Here is a 23,341-nt window from a genome sequence, read left to right on the forward strand (position 1 = left end):
GCCCGGTCTCCACCAGTGACGTCACGCTAATGCTTAGCGACCGGTCCATTGGAAATCGCGGGATGATTCTACCTCTCTTATACGGCCTTGCAATACCCTGAGTAACATTTCCGAATCCTAAACGGGACTTTTTTGAAGGTGGGATAGTCCCTTTAATCTACGAAAGGCTTCACTTGCTCTGTAACAATACCTAAATACAGTTTAAATATGGGTTGTTAATTCAATACCTACAAAACAAAATACAAATACAAGGCCCGTACAAGGGTTTTCATAATACAGATTGATAGATAGACTCCTTATACACAAGTTATCTTTGCCAACTATGCCTAAGCCAAGGCTATAAGAATTTTGTATAAGCAGGTTTTGTTTGTAGAAGTAGTGATTTGACTTCACCAAATCAGTGCGCCTGCTGTCCCCAGTTAAGAATGCCGACACCATCGGTGCTTGAAGCCTCTGCTGACCCTGAGGTAGACCTGCAGCATCTGGCTGAGCTCTGCAGGCTGCATGCAGAACACCAGGAGGACAATAAACGCATGCAGGTGAAGGCATTAGGCGGTAGCCTATTGCCTACTGCCCTCTAGCACTGTCTTCATCCTGCTGGTCAGTGCCAGGATGCATACTTTGGCAGCAGAGACAATAAGTTGGGCCAGCTAGGGGCTGAATATATACCAGCCTGCACCAGTATCACAGAAGATTTACCTTTTGCACTGGTAATTATTTAATGCTAAGCTTAAAGCACACCACAAGGCTCACAGCTCACTGTTGCACACAGCACAAGGTGATCATTTTGCAGAGGTTTATTCTTCTACACAGGTTTTGGAGGCATTGCTATGATGGTGCTGCAGCTCATCACACATCACTGCCAGCTTTACAAACACTTGCTTGACATATTATCTGATGTCAGAGTAGCTGCTGGCAGTACGCCTTTACATCCTAGCCACTATCACCATCGACTAAGGCTATCACGCCTGTGTCAGCTTGCAGCTAACTGTCTGTGTGTCTGCTCGCCAGGCATCCGTCCGTAAGCTGAACCACCGTCTGGAGCAGCTGCAGCGCGAGTCATCGGCGCTGCAGTCGGAGCAGGCGCGCAGCGTGCTCACCCGCAGTCAGCTGGAGGCGCTCTGCCGGCAGCTGCAGGCGCAAAACCGCGCCATCAAGGTACTGCACCGTACCGCCGCGCCGCGCCGGGACGGGGACTGACGGGCGCCGCCAAACCCGGCTGCTCGTAAAGAGTGACAATCTCTGCATTAAATCCATCAAGGCATTGAATCTGACAATTGATGTTTGTCTCCTGTTTGCTAGCTATGACTCTTATACATCATTTCACCCAGTTCCCTTCCTTAGTGATGGGAGCCTCCTATGTGTGCTGGAATGTTTTACCCACTTAACCTGTTTCCCTTTCACACGTCGTTATGAAGCCGGTGACTCTCCCCTCCACCTCCCTCCCCAGGAGGAGGGTGTGGTTCGGGCACGCGAGGAGTGCGAGAAGCGCCGGACGGCCTCGGTGCAGTTCCAGAGCACGCTCTCTGAGATAGCGGGGGCCGTGGCTGACGGGTCTCAGAAGAACGCCCGGCTCACGGAGGAGAACGCCAGCATCGCTCGTCAGCTGTCCGAGCTCTGCCAGAAGTACGAGCAGAAGAACAAGGTACGCGACAGAAAACTGAACAGGATGCTGCGTCTCTGGAGATGTGTGTTTTATGTGTAATTTATGCGTTCTGCCTACGTTTTGTCGTGAGTTATGTTATCTAACGAATATCAAAGCTACATACCGCCGATTGATACGGTTGGCCTTGTATGCCAGCATTGACCCGTTGCCCGCCTGTGCCGCTAGCCACCCCTGTGTGCCGCTGTGTGTGCCGCTACTGACCACCGTGTGCCGCTGTGTGTGCCGCTACTGACCACTGTGTGCCGCTACTGACCACCGTGTGCCGCTACTGACCACTGTGTGCCACGGCCCGCCACTGACCCTTGACCCGTGTGTGCCGCTGTTTGCGCCGCTACTGACCCGTGTTAACGCCGTGTTCCAGGAGGCGGCGGCACTGATGGAGCAGCGTGACGTCCAGACCCGCCAGTCTGTGGCTCAGCTTGCTCAAGCCCACCTCGAAATGAAACACCAACGGAGCCAACTCACTGAAGAGAAACAACAGCTCCTAGAGGTCGGTAACGTGACAGTAAATTACACGGTGATTCACACCCCGATGGCTTATCGAAATACGTGGATTTATTTGTGTATTTACGAGTTTTGCCTAGTTGGTGAGCACCCACTGACGTGTCCCCAGGCGGTGGGTGCTCAGAAAGCGCAGTACAAGGCGCTCCAGGCCGCAGACTCGCGACTCAGGGCCCAGTTAGAAACGTACTCGACTCGGTTCGACAAGATTCAGCGGGAGCTGGCCTCCTCGAACGGGACGTTCGACTCGTACAAGTCTGAAATGGCGCGGGTGAGTCAAAAAGCAGCAATGTTGTTACTTAGAAAAGCTTGCATTTTTTATGATGACGTCATAAACGTTGGATCTACTTTAAGGCTAAAGCTGTGGATTTTTTTACTACAGCTTGTTCTGGCCTCTGGGCCCTGAAGCTACTCTTGCTGTATGTTGAATAAACAGTTTGACCACCGCTCTACTTTCCCTGTTCAGATGCAGGAGACCGTTTTCTGGCTGGAGGCAGAACTGACCCCTCCCTCCCTGTTCAGATGCAGGAGACCATCTCCTGGTTAGAGGGCGAGTCGGCCAGCTGGAGACAGAAGTGTGCCGCCAATAACCAGGCGCTGCTGCGGATGGCGCAGCACAAGCAGACATCCGATGTGGTGCTGGCCACTCAGCGGCGGCGGCTGGAGACGCTGCAGCGGCTGCACACCGCCCTGGAGAGCCGCGCAGGTCAGTCCATCTGGGGAGTCGAGCGGGTCAGTCCTAGCTGAGAGCAGGGCGGATCAGTCCCACACCGCCCGGAAGGGCTGGGGGAGTTGGGAAGGTCAGTCCCCTGAGATTGGGCAGTCAATCCCAATGGAGGCCGGGTAGGTCTGTCCTCTGGAGGGCTGCGCAGCTGGTCAGTCCTATCGATTTTGTGTCATCTTTGGAAACGAGCTCTTTTTAAAATACCGATTTTATGATGGAATGTGGCACCAACGACAATTAATTGGGTAGCTTTACGACTGCCGATCTACGTAGGATACCGATCAGCATGGGCACAAAAAGTTTCAAGATCATTTTCTTATACAGACATAGGATGCAGCTGCAAGTATTAATCAGATCCGTCGGTTTTGTTCAGGCTCATGCAATTTTTGGCACTATTTTTCGAGTGAGCTGCCTAATCGTGTTTCTGATCATTCCTTTGTCTGTGCTTTGGCTAGGTCCCAAGATATCTGAAGCGGTTAGATTGGAGACAGCGACCTCCTCTGCCGCGCAGTATGCAGTAGGTTCAGTTACTCAGCCTTCAGTAAACGGTGGAACACAGTCTACAGTAGACGTCACCTCTGAGTCTGTGGCAGAGAACGGCACCCACGCTACGACGGACTCCAGCCGACTGACACGGGCACCAGAGGTTTCTGACGTACGGACTCCTGACTCCGACACAACAGGTACTGCTGCGGATACGTCCGCACAGGCTACGTCGGACTCCGACACGAATGGTGCATCGGATTCCAACGCAAAGGCTACTACAGTGGACACCTCCGCAGAGGCTACAACTGACACACCCTCCACAGAGGCAGCAGCCGACTCTTCCGCAAAGGCTACATCGTACTTCTCCATAAGAGCAGCAGCGGACTCATCCTCAAAGGCTACTTCGGACTCCGCTGTAAAGACTCCAGCTGATTCCGCCACAGAGGCTGTGCCTGACTCCACAGTCGGCCCTGTCGTGCTGTGTCCAGCGCGCTCCGTCGCCGAGTCGGCCGAGGTGTGCTAGGAGCCGGCCGGGGTGTGCTAGGAGTCGGCCGAGGTGTGCTAGGAGCCGGCCGGGGTGTGCTAGGAGCCGGCCGGGGTGTGCTAGGAGTCGGCCGGGGTGTGCTAGGAGTCGGCCGGGGTGTGCTAGGAGTCGGCCGGGGTGTGCTAGGAGTCGGCCGAGGTGTGCTAGGAGGCGGTCGAGGTGTGCTAGATCCCGGCAATGGATCCTGCTGATTGCGGGTAGCCTCTCTCAAACCATGTCTCGGGGCTTGGCCGCGGCGGCACACCAACTGGTTACCACAGCTAGTGGTCGCATCGTCCTTCCCTTTCCTACCATCTCATGGCTCGGAAATGGTCGTGCCATACTGGGAAGTACCCATAAAAAAACAGAACAAACTAACAATCAAACTCTCACCTTCACCAGTGATGAGCCGAACCCAAAACCCTAGTAACTAGTGCCAGACGTTGACCTGACCATGTACAAAGTGTGCTGTGATTATCCCCCACTTGCCTGTTGGATTGCTGTGACCCTGCCATTTTTTCACCAACTACTGGGCTTTGATTGCCACTTTTGCCAGTAAGTGTGCGGTGACCGCCCCTTTTTACCTGTGTGCTGTGAACTCCCCTTTTTACCTGTTAGTGTACTGTGAACCGTTTCACAGTAGGCTCCTTTGTGAGATTTCTGTACTCAGTGCTGATAGCAGCTGTGCGTCAATCTGTCCTGACGCGTCTCATGCCGCTCCCGTGGGGCGAGGTCCCGACCGGCTGTCCCCGTGGCTCGATGATCGATATACGCTTACAGAGACCCCGGAGTGGTGCCATTGAACTCGGAACGTAGCCAAATACAGTTCAGTTGTCTTTCTCTACTGATCGTTTATTTTGTTATTAAGCATATGCGACATGACTACATTTCACATTGTCTCAGTGAAAGCACGAAATCCTGATGCACCAAACGATTTTGCATCTACCTGCGAGTAAACAGCTTCTCATCGACACACGCACAAGCACACGGTCCTACTGATGCATTCTGTCGTCTGGCGAACGATCGCGTATACCAGACTTGCTCCGCAAATTCAGCGACATTTCATACTGAGTGTCAACATACAGAGTACCAGGGGATGGATTCATTGGAACGACACTAGCGCATACGGCACACGATATGCTACCCTGCTCTGATATACCTGAAATCCGACATATTAGCTGGTTTATATCATATTCTTCTAATCAGCTGCACTGTCTGCTCCTCCCAACACCATTTCATTATCATTACCATGGGATATGATACTATGATATGATACTACTACGCACACCCGCCGGGCTTAAATTGGTTTCAGTGGTGTATTTCAGCAATAGCGAAACGCCAGTGAATCAGTAAACGATTAAGCGGTGTCACTGGATATAGTGCAGACTGCAGGTACTAAAAACATTTCCAAACTGCTTTCTTTGTGGGACCTCGGTCTGGGCCCTGGACACATTTTACTCTGTTCGCGGCTGGTCTGGTGTTCTCTGACCTGACCCGTCACGGTTAGTCTAGGTCTCCTGTCTTGGCCCGTGACGTTCACTCTTGTATCCGCGACCTGTGCGGACACGTGTCGGCTAGTCCTGTTCCCTGTCCTGACCTGTGTCAGTCTGTCTGTCTTCTGTCCTGAGCTGTACTCACCCACCCATCTGTGGCTCTCCGCCGCTCAGATCCCATGTGTATTGTTTCGTTTATCTCAGCCCCCGTATTTCTTCCGTTTGCCGAGCCGCGCCCCGAACGGCAGCTCTCCGGGCGGTGTGGCCGAGTCTTTACTGGGTCGGTACGGTGGGAACGTGTACCGCGGCCGCTCAGTGGTGCTGGTGGGTCGGTACGGGGGGAAGGTGTGCTGCGGCCGACTGGTGGTACTGGTGCTGGGTGGGCTCTGTGCACCCTCCGTCATCACCGTCTCCCTCTGCCGGGAGCGGGGCCGCTCCTCGCCCTCCCAGCGCGGCCGCTCTCCCCGCTTGGTTTTGAGAGCGGCGTCCTGCCTGGCGCGCCGCAGTTTCTCCTCTCGCAGCAGCCTGCCTTGCTCCTGGGTCTTCATTTGACGTAGCTTTATCTCCTGCTGTTTGGTCCGCATCCTCTCCGTCCGAGCCTGGGTGTATTTATCGGGTGTCTCACCCCTGTCTCTCTCGTCTCGCTCTGAATGTCTCTCGAACGTCCTCTCTCGCTCGGGGAGCTGTTCAGGAGTGACTCGCCCACTCGGACACTCAGTCCGCTCTCCGCCCTTCCCTGCTAGCTTGGGCCGTCTCCGTCGAACCTTCCTCAGCCGTCTCCGCACCTTGATCCTGCGCAGAGGTACGGCCGGCGGCGGCGACTTCGGACTGGAGCTGGCCGGCCGCGCAGAGGGCGCGCTGGTCGTAACAGGAAAGTAGGCACTTCCCGGCGCTGCTGTGGAAGCGACGGAGACTTCCACAGGTCGATCGATGGGCCGGGAGTTCGCCGGTGGCTCGGACTGATGTGGGGCTGGGCGCGTCTCCTTGGGAGAGCCAGAGTGCTGGCTTTTGGAAGGTAATGTGTACTCAGCCAGCCGTATCGAGGATGGGTTTGATTCAATGTCAGGCGATCGTTGCCTGCTGGAATATGCTACCTCAGTTCTTTCCTCCTCAGCTGTGCTTATCAATGGTTCAGTACTGCTCTTATATGGCGGCTCGTTACTCTCAAAGCCTGGGTCATGGGTTGCCCCTGTGTCTGCCCCGTGAGGAGCCAGCCTGATTGCGTCGGGCGCTGTTCCGGGAGATATGTGCGCCTCGCTTGGACCGTGCCGCTGGCCAGGGGATAACGAGTGGTCACTCTGGCCTCGCTGCACCTCGTCTGGGTACCTCTCCCATCCCTCAGTCTCAGCAGTGTGCTCCTTCTGCCGCTCTTTCTCTCGTTCGTACCCCTCAGAGATCGGCTCTGTGTGATCGAGCTGCGAATCGGTCACTTCTGTAGGTGGCGCTGGGAGCGGCTCCACCGGCCGCGGGACGGTGCTAGTGACGGTCGCTGGGGCCTCTGTGGACGGCCCGTGGGGATGGGACGGCAGAGGACTGGGTCTCTCGTAGTCTGGGCGATGAAGGGGTCTTGGGGATGGGCCTGTGTCATGGGGATATTTTGGAGATCTGGTGTCATGCGAGGAAGAAATGGGACTCGAGTCGTGGGGGTGAGTGGCTGGGGCCGAGTGACTGGGGTGATAAGAAGGGATCAAATCGAAGGGACGATCGGGTGAGACGGATCTATACGGGCTGGGAGAGTGGTTTGAGGCGTAGGGCCGAGGTGACGCGCTAGATTCATAAGGGAAAGGCGAGGAGCTCACGTAGGGATAGGATGATGGGGTAGGGTCATGAGGAAGAGGAGAAGGACTGGGGTTATAGGGACGCGGTGATGGGGTTGGATCGTAGGGGAAAGGAGAGGGACTGATGTTATAGGGTCTCGGCGATGGGTTGAGATTGTAAGTCTGCACAGAAGAGCTGTGTTGATGGGGTCGGGCTGGCGCACTCGTTGGAAGGGGTGTCTCAAATGAATTGACGCCTTGTGATACTGAATGGGAACTAGGACCGTCTAGAACCGCTGGTTTACTGAACTTATGCGCTGTGAACGTTGGATTCCCGGTGCGTTTTTCGGTGAATCTGGCGGTGTATTTCTTTGGATGTGTTGCCTGCACGGCGTTCTCTGGTCGCTGCACCGGTATTCCTCGGTAGGTCCTGGCTGGGTAAGTAGGTCGGTGAGCAGCAGACTGTGGTGTATCTCCGTGCGGACCGTGGTAGTCGCTAGCTTCGACCGGTGATCCCGTCAGTCCCCGATAGTTCCGTGCCAGCTCTGTGCTGGGTCTCCTCACCACGGGGGCTCGGTGGTGGGCCTCGGGGGATGGCTGGCCGACATAGTTTCTAACCGATGATACGCTGTAGGGCGACAGAGCCGTGCTGCCGTAAGGTCGGGGAGTGCTGCCGTAAGGACGGGGCGTGCTGCCGTATGAATTGGCGGTAGTACTGTACGGAATCGGTTTAAGGCCGTGGGATCTGACCGTACTGCCGTATGGATTGGGTGTATTCTCGTACGGATTATATGCACTGCTGAACTGATTTGGTGTACTGGTGTATGGTCTGGATGTACTGCCAAACGGGCCAGACGCGCTTCCATACGGATTCGGCCTAACACTGACGGGCTCCGCGGTCGTCGGCTCATATGGTCTTCGCGCGTTGGCGCTGTCAGGTCTGCTGGTGGTGCTGCTATGCTGACTCGGGGCTGTGTCACCATGAGCCTCTGGCCTACCCGGCCGCGGGGTGGGTTTGTATGGCTCTGAGGACGGGCTGTACCGTTGTGAGGAGGGACGTTCTCCGGTCGTCTGTCTTGGCGGGGCAGCGGTACCGCGGTGCGCGATGTGAGGTCTCGGTGTAGAGCTGGGGACCGCCACTGGCCGCAGGGTCGGACCGCTGACAAGCGCTGGTCTATGGGTCGGACTGTTGACCGCTACCGGTCGCGGTGTGCCCACCAGGTGCCCTGCTGCCGTGTAGGTGCGGGGCACGGCGACCCAGCGTCCGCGGCGCCGACCGCCGGCCCACAGCGGCCGCCGCCGTGAGGTGTGTGCTGGCGGCGGTATGTTAGAGCGAGGGCGGCCGGGTCGTGTCGGCTGGGATGGGACCGACTCCGCTGGCCGCGGCGACCGATCAGCGTCAGCCGACAACTGGTCGGTCACCACTCGAACCCGTGCGGCCCGTGCTCGCTCCTCGCGTTCCCTCGCCGCCCGTTCTCGTTGTTCTCCTTCCCTTATCACTCGCTCCCTTTCCTGTCGCTCTCTTGCTGCCTCTCGCTCTCTGATGTCTCGTGCTCTTTCCTCCTCTTCCCTCGCCGCTCGTTCTCGCTCTTGTCTTTCCCTTATCACTCGTTCTCTTGCTGCCTCTCGCTCTCTTATATCTCGCTCTCTTGCCTTTTGCTTTCTTGCCTCTAGTTCTCTTTGCTCTCGCTCTCTTGCAGCTCGCACTCTTGCTTCTTGTTCTCTGTCTTCTCGCTCTTTTGTTTCTCGCTCTCTCGCCTCCCGCTCCCTTGCAGCAGTTCGTTCACTTATCTCCCGTCCCCTCTCTTCTCGCTCTTTTATGTCTCGTCCTCTTTCCTCTCGCTCTCTTGCCTCTCGCTCCCTATCCTGGAGCTCCCCTCTCTCATCTCGCTGTCTCTCGGCCCGTTCTCTGACGTCCCGTTCTCTCGCTTGTAGTTCCCGCTCCTCCCTATCTCCATTCTCGTCCCTCGCTCTGTCCGTTCCAATTCTCTCCTGTTCCTGCCCCTGCCGCTGGTATCTAGCCCGCCGCGCTCCGTACCCAGTATAGCTACTGTATTCCTGCCGTCCGAGGTCGTCTGACGGCTCCTCTGCCCGCTCTGCGGCGCCGTACAGCCGGTTGTTGACGTAGTGGAAGGAGTCGGACCGGCCGCACTCGACGGCGTACCACCAGTCGCAGACGAGGTGCAGCTGGTTGAACACGGTGCCGCGAGTACACAGGAACGACTGCCGGACGTGGGTGGTCGAACAGTAGTGCCACACCTGTGGAAACCACAGACACGGTATTGTCAGACATGTGGAAAAAATCAGACAGTAATGTAAGGTATCGCGGAGAACACCGAGGCAGATTCGTTAGTGGCATATCTGGCGGAGCACATAGACACACCGACACAGGATCGGTGGATCGCTGACTGCTTTGTGGTTTGAGGAAGAGAATAAGCTTCTAGAAGTATGGTTTGGTGGTACTATACACCAAGTGCTGGTGTTCTAAATATACATAGTTACAGGGCAAGAGCTGAAAAGCTTTCATGTCGCAGAGGGAATCACAATGGGCCGAATAGCAACCGAAGACTGTCCGTTGCGACCAAGTCGGATTTTTTTCCGCCCCAGCCGGTTCACTACCGACTCATCCACCCGTCGGCAGCAGCGCTGCTCCTGCCGCCGGCACTCTCGATTTTCCGGCCGGTCCATTAACTCCTCAGTGAGCGATGATCCGGCCCTGTCCACTGTCCACCGTCCCCGCCCCAGACGCGTCCACATGGCGGCGGGCAGATTGCCCAACGCCGGCCATCTCGACGAAGCCTACGGCCACTAGTGCAGCTTTTTCTCAAACGGACGTATCGGCAGAGCGTCCTGACGCCATCGAACGGCTTGTGCGTGCTGAGCGGCGGCACCACTGTGTGCGTGTGTGTGCGCCGGGCCGCAGAGACGCGCGTGACGCCGTGACGTGACGGCCGCCGTGACAGCCGGCCGTCGCGTCACACTCACGTGCCGGGTGTCACGTAACGGCGGCCACCCGGTGCGCGCCGGCCGGGACGGTTGTGTAACACGTTCCGCTCGGACCGTCTCGGCAGAGCAGGTCGGCTCAGACTCCAACACATCTCATACCTCGACCTCAGACTCCAACAGACCTCAGACTAGAGGCCTCAGACTACCAGACTCAGCCTACTGGCCAAGACCAAACAGCTCGTAAACTTCACCGGGAGAAGATAGAATGATCTCAGATTGCGCTAACTTCGGACCGACTCAGAGATTACACTGCTGGCCACATAATATCGAACATTGTCGCTGTCTCACTAACCCTTCCTCTCTCAACTGACCTGACCCCGCCCCATCTCACCGGCTTCGTCCCCATTTCACCTGACCCCGTCCCCCATCTCACCTGACACCGTGTCTCCTCGTCGGCGTAGTACCCTGCTGGTCGGCCGCGGCACGAGAAGCCTGTACGCGGGATGGTGTCCAGGGTCGGGTAGTCGGTGCCCGCCTCGCCTTTGATGCAGTCGCCGTCTGGGTCGTGAGGAGTGCGAGGACACTCGGTCTCATACTGCGGGTCGTACCGCTCCGCCGTACTGTATCCCGGGTCGGCGGCAGGCGGGGACGGAGGCCGGCGCAGCTCCGGCGGCCCCCAGCCGGCCTGGCGGCTGTCCCGACGGGCCGTCCGGGGTCTCCGGGAGCTGGCCCGGGTCCGACGAGCCCTGTCAGAGCGCCGGCTGGACCGGGAGCCGCGGCTGACGGTCCTCTCGGTGCTGTCATCACCGACATACAGCATCCTGGGCGTGAAGTACATTTGACCCGCCGAGTACTCGGCAAGTGGAGCCGCCTGCTGACCGGCCGCTGCCGGGGGCGAGCTGTTACCGGCAGCGGTCGGTCGGGCCCGCCCCCCGTCCGCCGTCTGGCCTCTGTGCCCTGTCGGCGCCGGCGGCAGGCGGGAGACGCGCACACTGTCCACCTCTGGCCGCCTCCCTCCGGTCAGGTGCAGATGGTACACCGCGTCCGCGTGCAGCGTGTCCCCGCGAGCGGTGGACAGCGCCGACACCAGCGCTGAAAGACGGACAGATAAACGTCAACACTGCTGATAGACAGAAATAAGTCAACGGTGGCATCGAACGGGCATATGGAAGTAGGATTAGCACTGTTCTTTGTGTTTTTCATGCCTGCACAAGTTTTCATTCCGATTTTTGGCGGTAGATTGGGCCTCCTTTCGGGCATGGTTTGCTCCCAGTACCACTCGCCTCGTTTTTTCTTTATTTTTTTTTTTTAGAGTGGGAGAAACATAGGTCTGGACTCACTGGAGAACAGTGAAATCAACAGAACAGAGTAACAGTGAAATCGTCATACGTGCATTTCTCTTGATCACCGATATATTGTCACCATCACTCGATGGCAGCTATTGACTCGGGGCGGCTCATGGTTCTCTATTCACCGTAAAACCACGCTGACTGCCTGCCGTTCACTGATGCAGTACGCATCTGAATGGTAAACGAGTATTGCGCTCACTTCTGGACCGCAGCGGCGGTATTGCAGCTGTATGCGTCTTTGCCGTCACGGCTATAATTGCTGCGGGAGGCGGCGATGTGCGGTCGGGGGCCCATCTCCCGTCGTTCTGGCCGATCGGGCAGCGGGGCCGCCGTTGCCGGCCCGTGACCCCTCTGTCTGAGCCGGCGGCGGAGGTCCACAGACGGCCGTGGGCCCGCTGCGGTCCGGTGACATTATCAGAGGGTGGTTAGCGCGCTCCGACACGGCCCGGTCACCCTGGCGGGCTGCTGTTGGTGTTTACCCCGGCCCGACACCGAGGACGGCGGTTAAACGCCGTGCTCATGGATCGGAACACTGAGTGGGGGACGACACTCGGCGGGTCGGCCGGATGGGCGCTTTGTTTGTACTCGTAGGAGGTCCGTACAAGTCAAGCTGCGAACCTCTCCTATTGCGCGCAGAGTCAATTTTCATACTTTTCCTCATCGCCCCCAAAATTCTGGTATCATATGCCTGTAATTTACGTGTACCTATATTCACCAGACTATTGACAATTTTGTAAATTTCTTAGTACCGTTTTGATTGAAAACTGTTTAATTGCGATTTCTTCAATTAACAGTTTCACAGTATTTGTTGTGCATTCAAAGCAATGACGCTAGCCGTTGACCCTGCGTGGTCGGTGCTCGGTTTCAGCCTGATCCCATTATACTGCGACCGTCATCACCTTGGGGCTAACAACCCTATACTTAATTCCCACACTTCCCACACTGAAGATAACGATATCTCGGGGACCAAGTGGTGAAAGAGCTCGTTTAGACCAAATGGACCGTTTGTGTGCTTTTCTATTCTTTGGTGTGTTGTTTGTGTTGTCAGCAGTCCGTTTAGAGTGTGATTACCGCGGACTATCCCGCGTTTGGCCGACTCCTCGGCTGTGAAAAACGATGCACCACTCGCACGCTATAGCCGTGTGCGTCGGAGGACACTACTGGAACTAGGTCAGAGTGAGGAGAGCTGCATGGAGCCATTGGGAGACAGCTTCTTAAATGGTTGTACTTAAATGGTTCCCAGAGAGTCTGCGATTCTTCGCCGGCTGTGGCGGACACTTACAAAGGCTAAATCTAAACGGTTATATTTAGCATTGCTGGTTAGTCGCGTTTTGGATAGTCTAAGGATGCGTGTAATTGTTGGTTTCTTCCTGTTCTAAATGGGAAGCCCTTTTCGGTCGTGATCACTCCTGATAAACCATTCATTTCTAGCCATTCATCAAAAGAACACGATTGCCCCAATCTGACTGTCAGCTCTCTCGTCCCCACACTTTCGTTCCTGAGTGGCCGTGCAAACTTATTGTCAACATCGACGTTTTATCTCCCATCAACCATTAAATTACGGCTCGTGACTGGCTGATGTGCCATCTCGACTGCTCACGCGGCTGCCTTTTCTCTGCGATGCTGCGCTGACTCGGCATCCTCCTCCTTTCACACGTTCGCACGTTCCCGTCACCCTCTCGCCACACACGCACGCCTCCCTGGAATGTGTCTTAGGGGCGGGGAACGTTTACAGAAAGTGATGCGTTTTGCCGGGTGGTCTCGCCTGCAATAACGGACGAGGCACGATCCTTGTAATCCGTCGATCGCAATATCCACCATGCAGTTAACCCGCTCCCAGCTTGGGGTCCTGGAATTCCACGCCTTGCTGAGGGTTGTTTGAACAATTCTAACTCGGCTCCTAGGCCACTCAGCAACACGCCGTAAGCGGCGTTCAAAAGGGCGTCAAAAATAATGCAGAAATTACTTCGGTTATTTTTAAGGTCAGATCACCAGAGGTCGCCGAAGGTAAAATTTCGCCGCTTTCCAGATCAAACTTCGATAATTTTCGACAAACCGACTCAAAGCTCAGGAACGCATAGAGATACAGCGCCGCGGAAAAGCGCATTCGATAGCTTTTTAACGTGCTTTCTGTCCGTCAGTTTTGACCTAAGGTCAAGGGTTTAACCTGCTGGGGGCAAAAGCTGCCAAAAATAGACATTTTTAGCGCAAAGTTTTTATTCAATACCTTTTGACTCGAAACTTGCACTAGCTTACTTTAAGCAGTACCGTGTTCCTCTCGTCAAGACGCATTGAACGAACTATTGTAAGTGGTGCACTGTTTAACGCATTATTATTATTTAGTTGTCGCTTTCCTTTTGTCCGGCGGATGTGACGTCCTGCGCGACCTGTCACGTGACCGCCCGGCGCCGACCAATCGCGTGCCGTCCGGCCCTGCGCCGGCCGGGGGTCGGGGCGTGTCCGCGCAGGTGGGCTATTTCCGTGCCGACCGCTGTGAAGTGCACATGGTGATTGAGTGCGTCTGATCTCGAACGGTAAGCGCTGAGTTGTTGATTTTTTTGATTTTACCGATACCCTTTGTTTGCTTTAGTACTGTCTAATTAATTTTGTCTAATTTATTATAGCGTGTGCTGTGTCATAAAACGTTCAAATTATGTTTAAACGTTACTTGGGCCGCTTTACAGGACGCGGTTTGAAGGACGCGGTTTGAAGGACGCGGTTTGAAGGACGCGGGCTTTGTTGGCCAGACTATGGTTGTAATAAATTAGAAGATGACCGACTGCTGTGTTAGCCCGCGTGCTCGAGAGCCGACGCCGACGCCGTCGCCCCGGCCCACGCTTACATTTGGTGGCAGCGGTGGGATCTGTTGAAGACAGCCGACAGCGCCTGCAACTATGGCAGCTACTGGTCTCTTCGAGCCACACGCCTGGGCGAAGCGACTGGACCGTCGACTCAGACTCGAGCCGTGGCGACTTCCGATGGCCTGCTTCATCTGCGTCGCCGTGGGCTGGCTCTCAGCTTCGCTGGCCTGCGCTGAGTTCCAGCGCTCCGTGGCCTGCTGAGCCACTGATACCGTCGACGTGGTGCTACCAGCGTGGCCCTGAGCCACCCTGTCGCCATCCGCAGCCGAGGACGCAGCCGCAGCCGCAGCCGCGGCTGCTGCTGACACTGTTCGCCGCCCGCCGAGGACCGTCCGCTGTCGGCGCCCAGCGGCACAGCCTACCCTCCGGGGGCCGACTCGCCGCGACCGAGCGGGCCGGAGCTGGCGGAGTGCCAGGAGCCGCTGGCCGTGACCGGCCGTGACACCGTGCGGCTGGCAGACTGCCAAGGACCCCGCACGACGCCGAGCTGAGTGTGTGCTACACATCAGGTGACTGAATGAGGACTGCAACGATACCGTGAGTGTTACGTAGACTGATTTTTTTTTATTCGTGAGTGTGACTGTAGCCGTTACGTTTAATTGATGCTTGGGTAACCTGTTTCATATTGTTAAAATTCCGATCGCTGTCCGCCTTGCCATTTAGTTAGGTACTATGTTTTACTGATTCGTACTCAGAAAGGTGTTTGTTGATACGCAGTGTCGCTAATTGTGCATCCTTCTTTCCTTTTGTTCCGTCTTACATTTGATCATGGCTACCTCTCAGCCTTTCGCAGCTTCAGTTGGTTTGCCTACTTTTTCTGGCCCTTCTGGCTCGATTACGAGATTCATTCAGGATTTTGAAACGTTTTCACTCTTGCAAGGTTTTGATGCAACCAAACAAGCTTCACTTTTGCCGTTGTGTCTTTCCGGGGTAGCTAGGAACGCGTACAATTGTTTGCCGGAAGAGTCACGTAAAACTGTCAAAGCTGCCTTCATCGGCCTTCGTAAGGCTTTCCCCTCTCGTGGTGTCGTCGAGGCCCAGGTCCAGCTGAGGGCTGTGAAGTTTGATCAGAATGCTGACCTAGACTCCTTTGTGATTCGCCTCAGGGGCTTAGTCTCAGCCGCATTCCCCGATAGTGACGAGGAGGGACTTTTGTTCAATTACTTTCTGCAGTCACTCCCGATGACTTTCCAATCGAGGCTCGTCTCAGACGGTGTCACTACTTTTGAGGCTGCAGTCGTGTCGATTCGCAACATGTGCTGTGCGGCTCGACTTGCTGGTGCCCAGGCTGCACCAGTGAGACAGGTCTCCTCGGAGACAGAGGCTCTCCGCGACAGAGTAAAGGAGCTCGAGGGACAGCTAGCTCGCCTGCAGCGTCCCAGTAGACCGATGGGACAGGATAGGACGTGCTTTTGTTGTGGGAGGAAGGGACACGTCAGACGGGATTGTCGCCATAAGAACTCGGTGTGTTACCGCTGTGGTGGCAAGGGTCATCTGTCCTCAGTGTGTCAGATTGAGTCGGGAAACTCCCAGTGGGTCCCCGCCACCGTCCCGACGGTAGGACCCGCTCAACAGCAGGCCAGAGGGACGCCGGGTGTGCCTCAGGCGGTTCCGCCGCCCGCACCGGCCAGTCAGCTGACCGCGCTCAGTCGCGCGCCGCTCCCGAGCAGCGCTCCGGCGGCGAGTCTGGCTCTGCCTCGGTAGTTCCCGATAGAGTCGTACCTCTGAGGAACGACATGACTTTTGACGGTGTAGTTGGAGGGGTTAATTGTTCACTTTTGTTGGATACAGGAAGTTCAATTAATTTGCTTAGTAAGAGCGTTTTTGACGTTTTACCCCACCAGCCACCGCTCCTGAAGACTTCAACGCAGGCTAAGACAGCAACCCAGGATCCCTTGCCTTTGCTGGGAAAAGTAAAGACTTCAATTAAGCTGGGAGGACAGACAACTGCAGTTTCGTTTTTCGTGACCGATAGCATTGACGTTCCCGTCTTGCTGGGATTGGAGTTTTTGTCAGCCTGTCCATGTGTCGTGGATGTTTCCAGGGGACAGCTCGTGATGACACCATCTCGGGTGGTGCGATCGGTGTCAGCTTCAGTTATTTCCGTAGGCCGAGTTATTTTGCAGCACGATTTGTCCGTCCCTCCGGGTCATGAGCTGATCATTCCGGGATTCGTTCCAAATGTTGATTTCAGTGGTCCAGCGATGTTAGAGCCGTCTGCTGACATCGAGGGACTCGAGTTTGTGCCGTCCATGGTTACAGTGTCCGGTCAGGCCGTCCCTTGTGTCGTCCGGAATGTTTCCACTGAGCCAGTGACCATTCCGAAGCGTTTTGAGCTGGGACAACTCGAAGTGGGTGTAGCCGAGCATCCGCTTTATCCTGAGAGCAAGTCCAAGTCGGACTGGCGAGCCGATTTAATTTCTCAGTTGTCCGGTGCCGATCTCAGTGAGTCTGAGAAGGAGCGAGTAATTTCTTTATTTTCAACTTACGAGGACATGATAGATGGTCATGTTGGATTTACTCCTCTGATCCAGCATCGTATCGATATGGTCGACGCCCCGCCTGTGAGATCATCTCCTCGCAGGATCCCTCCGTTTCAGCAGGATCAGGTGAAAGCTGAATTGGATCGTATGGTGAAAGCTGGAATTTTGGAGGAAAACTTCGGCAGTTGTTGGGGTTCACCGATTTGTGTGGTGACAAAGAAGGATGGTAGCATTCGCATTTGTGCAGATTTGCGTCGCGTTAATGCCCTTACCCGAATTCCGGCGTATGGGATTCCGCGTATTGATGTCATTTTGGATTCCCTCGGAGGTTGCTCTTTATTTTGTGTGCTGGATCTGAAGCAGTTCTTTTATCAGATCGGCATGAGCCCTGAAGACGCCGATAAGACGACTATCGTCACTCCGTTCGGCTCGTATCGTCACCGCCGTATGCCGCTAGGTATCAGCGGTGCGCCGATGACTTGTGCGCGCCTCATGGATCTGGTACTCCGTGATCTGCCTCCTGACACAGCTTGGCCTTATTTTGATGACATTTTAATCGGCGGCAACGATTTTTCCGATGTGATGGGGAAGTTGGAGCTGGTTTTGAGCCGGTTACACGCTGCAGGTTTGACTATTAATTTGAGCAAGTGCTCATTTTTCCAGAAGAGCGTTAAGTTTTTGGGCCATGTGATTTCCAGTGAGGGTGTCGCTGTCGATCCAGACAAAATCGACAAAGTGGCGAAGTGGCCTGTTCCGCGCACGGCCAAGCAGCTAGCCTCTTTTCTGGGAATGGCCAGCTACATGCGAAAGCATGTGAAAGATTTCGCCCTCATCGCCGCGCCTCTGCAGAAACTTCTGCACAAGGACACTCGATTTCAGTGGTCCGATGAGGCCCAGACGTCGTTCGACCAGCTGCGTCGAGCATTGTGTGAGGCGCCGATCCTCGCAGTTCCCGACTTCAGGCCTGACTCTGGCACGTTTATTCTCGAGACCGACGCTTCTCTCGAGGCGGCTGGTGCTTGTCTGAAGCAGCGATTTGGTGATCAGGAGAAGGTGATTGCCTATGGCAGTCATCGATTTTCAAAAGCTCAGACCAATTACAGCACCACTAAGAGAGAGCTACTGGCAGTGGTGATTTTTGTCGAGAAGTTTGCCCCGTACCTTCTCGGTCGACAATTCGTTATCCGCACTGACCATTCATCGCTCCGTTGGATAATGAATTTCCGCAACCCTACCGGCATTATCGCTCGTTGGCTTGAGATCCTCGCGCGATTTCAGTTCTCAATTGAGCATCGCCCGGGTGCTGAGCACGTGCTGGCTGACGCCCTCAGCAGACTCCCGGCTGATGACGTCACTGACAAGGCGTGTCAGACTGAGCCGCTCGGTTCTGAGCAGACACTTCGTGTGACTGCGACCGACTGGTCCACCAGCTTCATCAGAGCTGAGCAGGACGCTGATCCAGACATCTGTGAGATGACACGGCATCTGTCTGCGGGCAGAAAGCCAAAGAAGCGCGAGCTCCACTCGCCTGACGCGAGTCAATTCCTTTCGCAGTGGTCACGCTTGCGGCTGATTGACGGAGTACTGTACCGAGTTTACAGACGACAGCCGCATGACTCTGATCAGTTGCAGTTTGTTCTGCCCAGATCTCTGATTGCCGGTACGCTGGCATCACTTCACGCCGGACCAGCTGGAGGCCATTTTGCGGCCGATAAGCTGTTTGAGCAGGTCCGCCTCAGATTCTGGTGGCCCAAGATGAGAACCGCCATTGACGATTTCTGTAAGCGCTGCTCTCAGTGTGGATCCGGGAATGCTCCTATTCCCGCGCCCAGAGCGTCTCTTGGCGAGCTCTCGGCGAGTGAGCCACTCGAGGTTGTTGGCCTCGACATTCTCTCGTCTCTGCCGGAGACGGCCAGTGGTCACAAGCATATCCTGATGGTTGTTGACCATTTCTCTCGGTGGGTGGAGGCTTACCCGCTGAAGACGCAGGAGGCAACTGAAGTTGCATCGGTTTTTGTGAATGAGTTTGTGTCCCGATTTGGTTGTCCCAGACGGGTCCACTCTGATCGCGGAGGCTGCTTTGTTGGGGAAGTAATGAGACTGACTTGTGAGATGATGGGGATTGATCAGTCAAAGACAACTAGTTTTCATCCCCAGGCCAACTCCATCGTGGAGAGGACCAATCGTACGCTGCTGAGCATGTTTTCAAAGTTTCTCGAGAACCATCAGCATGCCGAGTGGGACCGGAATCTGCCACTGTTACTGCTTGGGTTGCGCTCCCAAGTACACCGGTCACTGGGCGTTTCTCCCTATTGTGTCCTGTTCGGGCGTGAGCCTCGTCTGCCCGTTCAGCTTGAGCTCGGTGAGCCGATCAAAGGTCGGACAAAGTCCATCACTGAGTACTTGGACGAGCTCAGATCTAACCTGAGGAGCTTCCACAGTGCGGCTCTTCAGAAGTCGCGAGAGAGCCATAGGAAAAACAAGTGTATTTATGATCGGAGAATTCATGATTTCAATTTCATGCCAGGAGACAAGGTTTATTTACACAAAGGCGTGGTTCCCAGGGGAGCGTACTACAAGTTTCTGAGACCCTGGAAGCCGGCAGTAGTTGTAGACAAAGTGGGAGAGTTAAATTATAGGATACGAGTGCTAGGTGCAAAGTCGACATTGCTGGTCCATCACAATCGTCTCAAGCCTCGAGTGTGTGATGACGTAGATCCAGCGCCGGGACAGTCGACTCCCGCCCCAGTGGGAGGTGGGACTCGCTCGGGCTCTGCGCTGAGGGGTGGAGGTGGCATTGACAGTGCGATAAATGGGTTTCAGTGGAATGGGCATTCAGGTGTACCAGCTGAACCTGTGAATCCTGTCGAGCAGCCAGACCAAGCCCCTCATCCGTTCCTGATCCCGTCTTCTATGCTTTTCACTCCCCAAGTGATGTGTGATACTCAGGCGAGCTCGAGAGATGAGCAGGCGGTTGTGGGTCCCGTGAGGCCACTGCCCGCTCCCCGTAGGTCAGCTAGGAGCACAAAGGGCGTGCCTCCAGACCGCCTGACCTATGACTAGTTTTGCTGTTTGTGTGTTAGTTAGGTGAGTAGAATGCGTGATTGTTCAGCGTGATATTATCGGACAGCAGTTACTGATAAGTGATATGGGCATTGTAGCGGACAGCGTCTGAATTGTATACGAATTCTAGTCGGTGTTGTGCCTTTAGTGAATGAAGGTAGCGCTCGCCTGTGCTTGGAAAGTTTCTGTACCGGAAATGGCTGATAATCATAACGTTTCTGAGGTCGTCATCTAAAGAAGCATTAGTGACATTACTGATGACGCGGTGTGCTTGCTGCGCCTCTGTGACTGTTGGTGATCCGGCTACCGAAGTACGTTTACTCGCGTGTCTTTTTTTTCATTAGGGGGGAGAGTGTAAGTGGTGCACTGTTTAACGCATTATTATTATTTAGTTGTCGCTTTCCTTTTGTCCGGCGGATGTGACGTCCTGCGCGACCTGTCACGTGACCGCCCGGCGCCGACCAATCGCGTGCCGTCCGGCCCTGCGCCGGCCGGGGGTCGGGGCGTGTCCGCGCAGGTGGGCTATTTCCGTGCCGACCGCTGTGAAGTGCACATGGTGATTGAGTGCGTCTGATCTCGAACGGTAAGCGCTGAGTTGTTGATTTTTTTGATTTTACCGATACCCTTTGTTTGCTTTAGTACTGTCTAATTAATTTTGTCTAATTTATTATAGCGTGTGCTGTGTCATAAAACGTTCAAATTATGTTTAAACGTTACTTGGGCCGCTTTACAGGACGCGGTTTGAAGGACGCGGTTTGAAGGACGCGGTTTGAAGGACGCGGGCTTTGTTGGCCAGACTATGGTTGTAATAAATTAGAAGATGACCGACTGCTGTGTTAGCCCGCGTGCTCGAGAGCCGACGCCGACGCCGTCGCCCCGGCCCACGCTTACACTATAACCTAACCTTGAAATGCCAACTTGAAAATTTGACCTCAGGTCAAGATCCTCATCTGACCGGGAAAGGTCTTGCTGCATATCAGTCGATCCGTATCGTCGATACACGTCTAAGGCGTTTTCATCCCTCTGGTATACCTCTATCAAAAGTTATTAGTGAAAAACTGTTAGATACCATTGGTGACCTGAGATAACCTCAGGAGTCAGGGACACAACGAGGGGTCACGGGTGCCATTTTCCAATTCTCTGTGTCACGTTTGCCTGTATTTCGGTGTTTGAAAATGTTCAGGATGGCGTTCGTCCGAAAGAGGCGCCTTTCAATTTTCTCCCGTTGACTTGTAATGGAGAGGGCGCAAAATTGGCCTGACCTAGGGTAACCGATATAAAATTCTGACATATACATTTTGTACATACCTACTGTTGCTTTCATCAATTGCTGAAAGTTTTAAAGTAAAAGCGATCGGTCACTGCGTAGCAATGGCAGGCATTGTAACTTTTTATGAGGTGAGGTCAATTGACGTGACTTGGTGACCTGACTTTTTGTGACCTTGGTCTGACATTTTCACAGGATGTGCAGAAAAGAGGTATGATAAGGGCGCCACCGTTCTTGAGATATTCGCGAAAAACCGATAAGGGTGTTTAGTTAAACACCCCCCCCCCCCACCCAGCAGGGCGCGGGGAAGATAAGTAATGTGATTGCCGATTGGAAGTTCACTCTTGAAATGTGGAACCATTGGCCGCTTTTTGTAGATAAACGGTCCGTTTTTCTCCATTAGTACCACGGGATGGTTTTTAAAAATCAGATGAGGTATGTCATAACTTTCTCCAGAAGTCTGCTTTCGCTTCCAAGTTCCAATCGAGATGACTGCATTTTGAGCGATTTGGATCGTCGTTGCGAGTCGTCATTCGACTAGGTAACAGTTTCCAAGTCACTGTGACGGTAAACACAAGTTGAGTCTTTTATCTGTAGCAAATCATCGCGTCAAATACCTATTTGGTCTCTTATGCGGCCAACGCCCAGACGAACAAATAGACGAATAAAAAGGTAAATGCAGTAGCTCAGTTCACGCTGCGCCCAAAAGGCCATTGCTTGCTTGCTTGCCTCCTTGAAAATGGCTTGCTTGGATATAGTTGGATTTGTACAGTGCCAAGAAACGTTTAAAAAACACTGCTAAACAATATATTCCGTGATGGGCCATGACGTAGGCAGCGGGGAGTGGCAGATCAGTGACGAATCCAAGAAAGGCGGCATTAGACGCTGCGAGGGCGCACTTCTCAAAAGGCTACTCCGATATCTAAAAACGCGTTAGATTTCGCTTCCGTTGCTTTGCAGCTAAACACTCGCTTTCTAATAAAAGGTGTTAAATTTTGTTTTGTGAGGATAGCGACAAAACCTCGTCAATTTCACACGCAGTAGGAGAGTCGAGTGCTCCATTGGCCCACTTTTCGCCAGTGGCAACCATCGGTGATGAGGTGTTCCTCCCCCCCCCCCAAAAAAAACGCCTGGATGTATCCGACAGTCGACACAAGGCTGTACTCACCATACAAAACTGCTGCTGGAACCGTGTCCTTCTGTTGATCTGCTGCTCCGTCGCCCGTTCCTTCGTCGTAAGCTGCTGCAGCTGAGACCGTTTCTCCGTCGTACTGTGCTGCTCTTGAGGCATTATCCCCACTATGCAGTCCTTCAGTTGAGGCCGCTGTTCCTCCAGTGGTTTGCACCAACCCATGGGCGGCTTTATTTCCCCGCACCAGCACCAGCGTCAGCCCCAGCACCAGCAGTGCCGTCAGCGCCCTCATGGCTGCCGCCCTCGCCGCCCGCCGCCGCGGCCTGCTCGCCCGGTCACCGCCGCGCGCCCACTGACCGCCGGTGACGGAGGCCGGTGACGCCGCCGCCGCTGATGACGGAGGCGTCACTCGGGTGACGCTGCGACCCCTCCCCGTGACGGCGGAGAAACTGGACTCTGCGCGACGGCGGCGGCAGCTGACGCCAGGAGACAACATTGGACATGAGGAGACGGCGCTGGACCGGGGGGAGACGACATTGCACCGGGAGATATTGGACCAGGAGACGATTCGGATAGGGGAGACGACATCAGACCGGGAGGAGACATTGGACCAGGAGGAGATGGCATTTGACCGAGGGAGACCACATCGGAACGGGGGGGACGATATTGGACCAGCAGGAGACATTGGACCAAGGAGACCGGCATTGGACCAGGAGGAGATGACATTGGACCGGGAGGAGGCATTGGACCAGGGGAGACCGGCATTGGACCGGGAGGAAATGACATTGGTTAGGGGGAAATGGTATTGAATCGGGAGGAGACGACGTTGTTCTAGGGGAGACGGCACCAGACCAGGAAGAGACTTAATTGTACCGGGAAAAGATCGGAGCGGGACTCGATGCCAGACCAGATGGAGCCGACATTTGACCAGGGGAGACAGCCCTTGATCTACTTTTACAGACGGTACTACATAAGATGTTCCAAAAAGCACGACTGTGCGCTCCTGTTTTAACTGTATTTGCGAAAACGTGGAGAGTGAAGGTTTTTTTTTTGAATACCGCACAACAATATATCTACATGTATCGGTTAG

At 54.8% G+C, this 23,341-nt stretch overlaps 3 protein-coding genes across 4 annotated transcripts; 1 reads left to right on the forward strand and 2 right to left on the reverse strand.

Annotated features, from left to right (window-relative positions):
- The first annotated feature begins 64 nt into the window (after positions 1–64).
- Positions 65–4,744, forward strand: LOC122383456 (alpha-taxilin-like). 2 transcript variants are annotated; one of them, XM_043369905.1, is made up of 8 exons: positions 65–138; positions 420–539; positions 1,012–1,158; positions 1,451–1,645; positions 2,028–2,156; positions 2,280–2,438; positions 2,690–2,873; positions 3,347–4,744. In XM_043369905.1, the coding sequence occupies exons 2-8, from the start codon at positions 426–428 to the stop codon at positions 3,898–3,900; spliced, it is 1,482 nt and encodes a 493-aa protein (XP_043225840.1). In that variant the 5' UTR covers positions 65–138; positions 420–425; the 3' UTR covers positions 3,901–4,744. The 2 variants fall into 2 exon arrangements, with proteins under 2 accessions (XP_043225840.1, XP_043225839.1); XM_043369904.1 differs by lacking the exon at positions 65–138 and having other exon boundaries at positions 157–539.
- LOC122383457 lies at positions 4,738–7,391 on the reverse strand. The gene has a single exon (XM_043369906.1). The coding sequence runs from the start codon at positions 5,975–5,977 to the stop codon at positions 5,594–5,596; it is 384 nt and encodes a 127-aa protein (XP_043225841.1). The 5' UTR covers positions 5,978–7,391; the 3' UTR covers positions 4,738–5,593.
- A 955-nt stretch (positions 7,392–8,346) lies between these two features.
- Positions 8,347–22,603, reverse strand: LOC122383487. Its single transcript, XM_043369989.1, has 4 exons — positions 22,288–22,603; positions 10,530–11,188; positions 8,759–9,409; positions 8,347–8,463 (listed from the first exon to the last, which is right to left on the reverse strand). Exons 1-4 carry the CDS (start codon positions 22,541–22,543, stop codon positions 8,347–8,349), a joined length of 1,683 nt encoding a protein of 560 aa, XP_043225924.1. The 5' UTR covers positions 22,544–22,603.
- Positions 22,604–23,341: the final 738 nt, after the last annotated feature.

This window comes from Amphibalanus amphitrite, unplaced genomic scaffold, assembly GCF_019059575.1.
Source record: "Amphibalanus amphitrite isolate SeventyFive unplaced genomic scaffold, NRLGWU_Aamphi_draft 000164F_arrow, whole genome shotgun sequence".
Classification (NCBI taxonomy): Eukaryota; Metazoa; Arthropoda; class Thecostraca; order Balanomorpha; family Balanidae; genus Amphibalanus; species Amphibalanus amphitrite.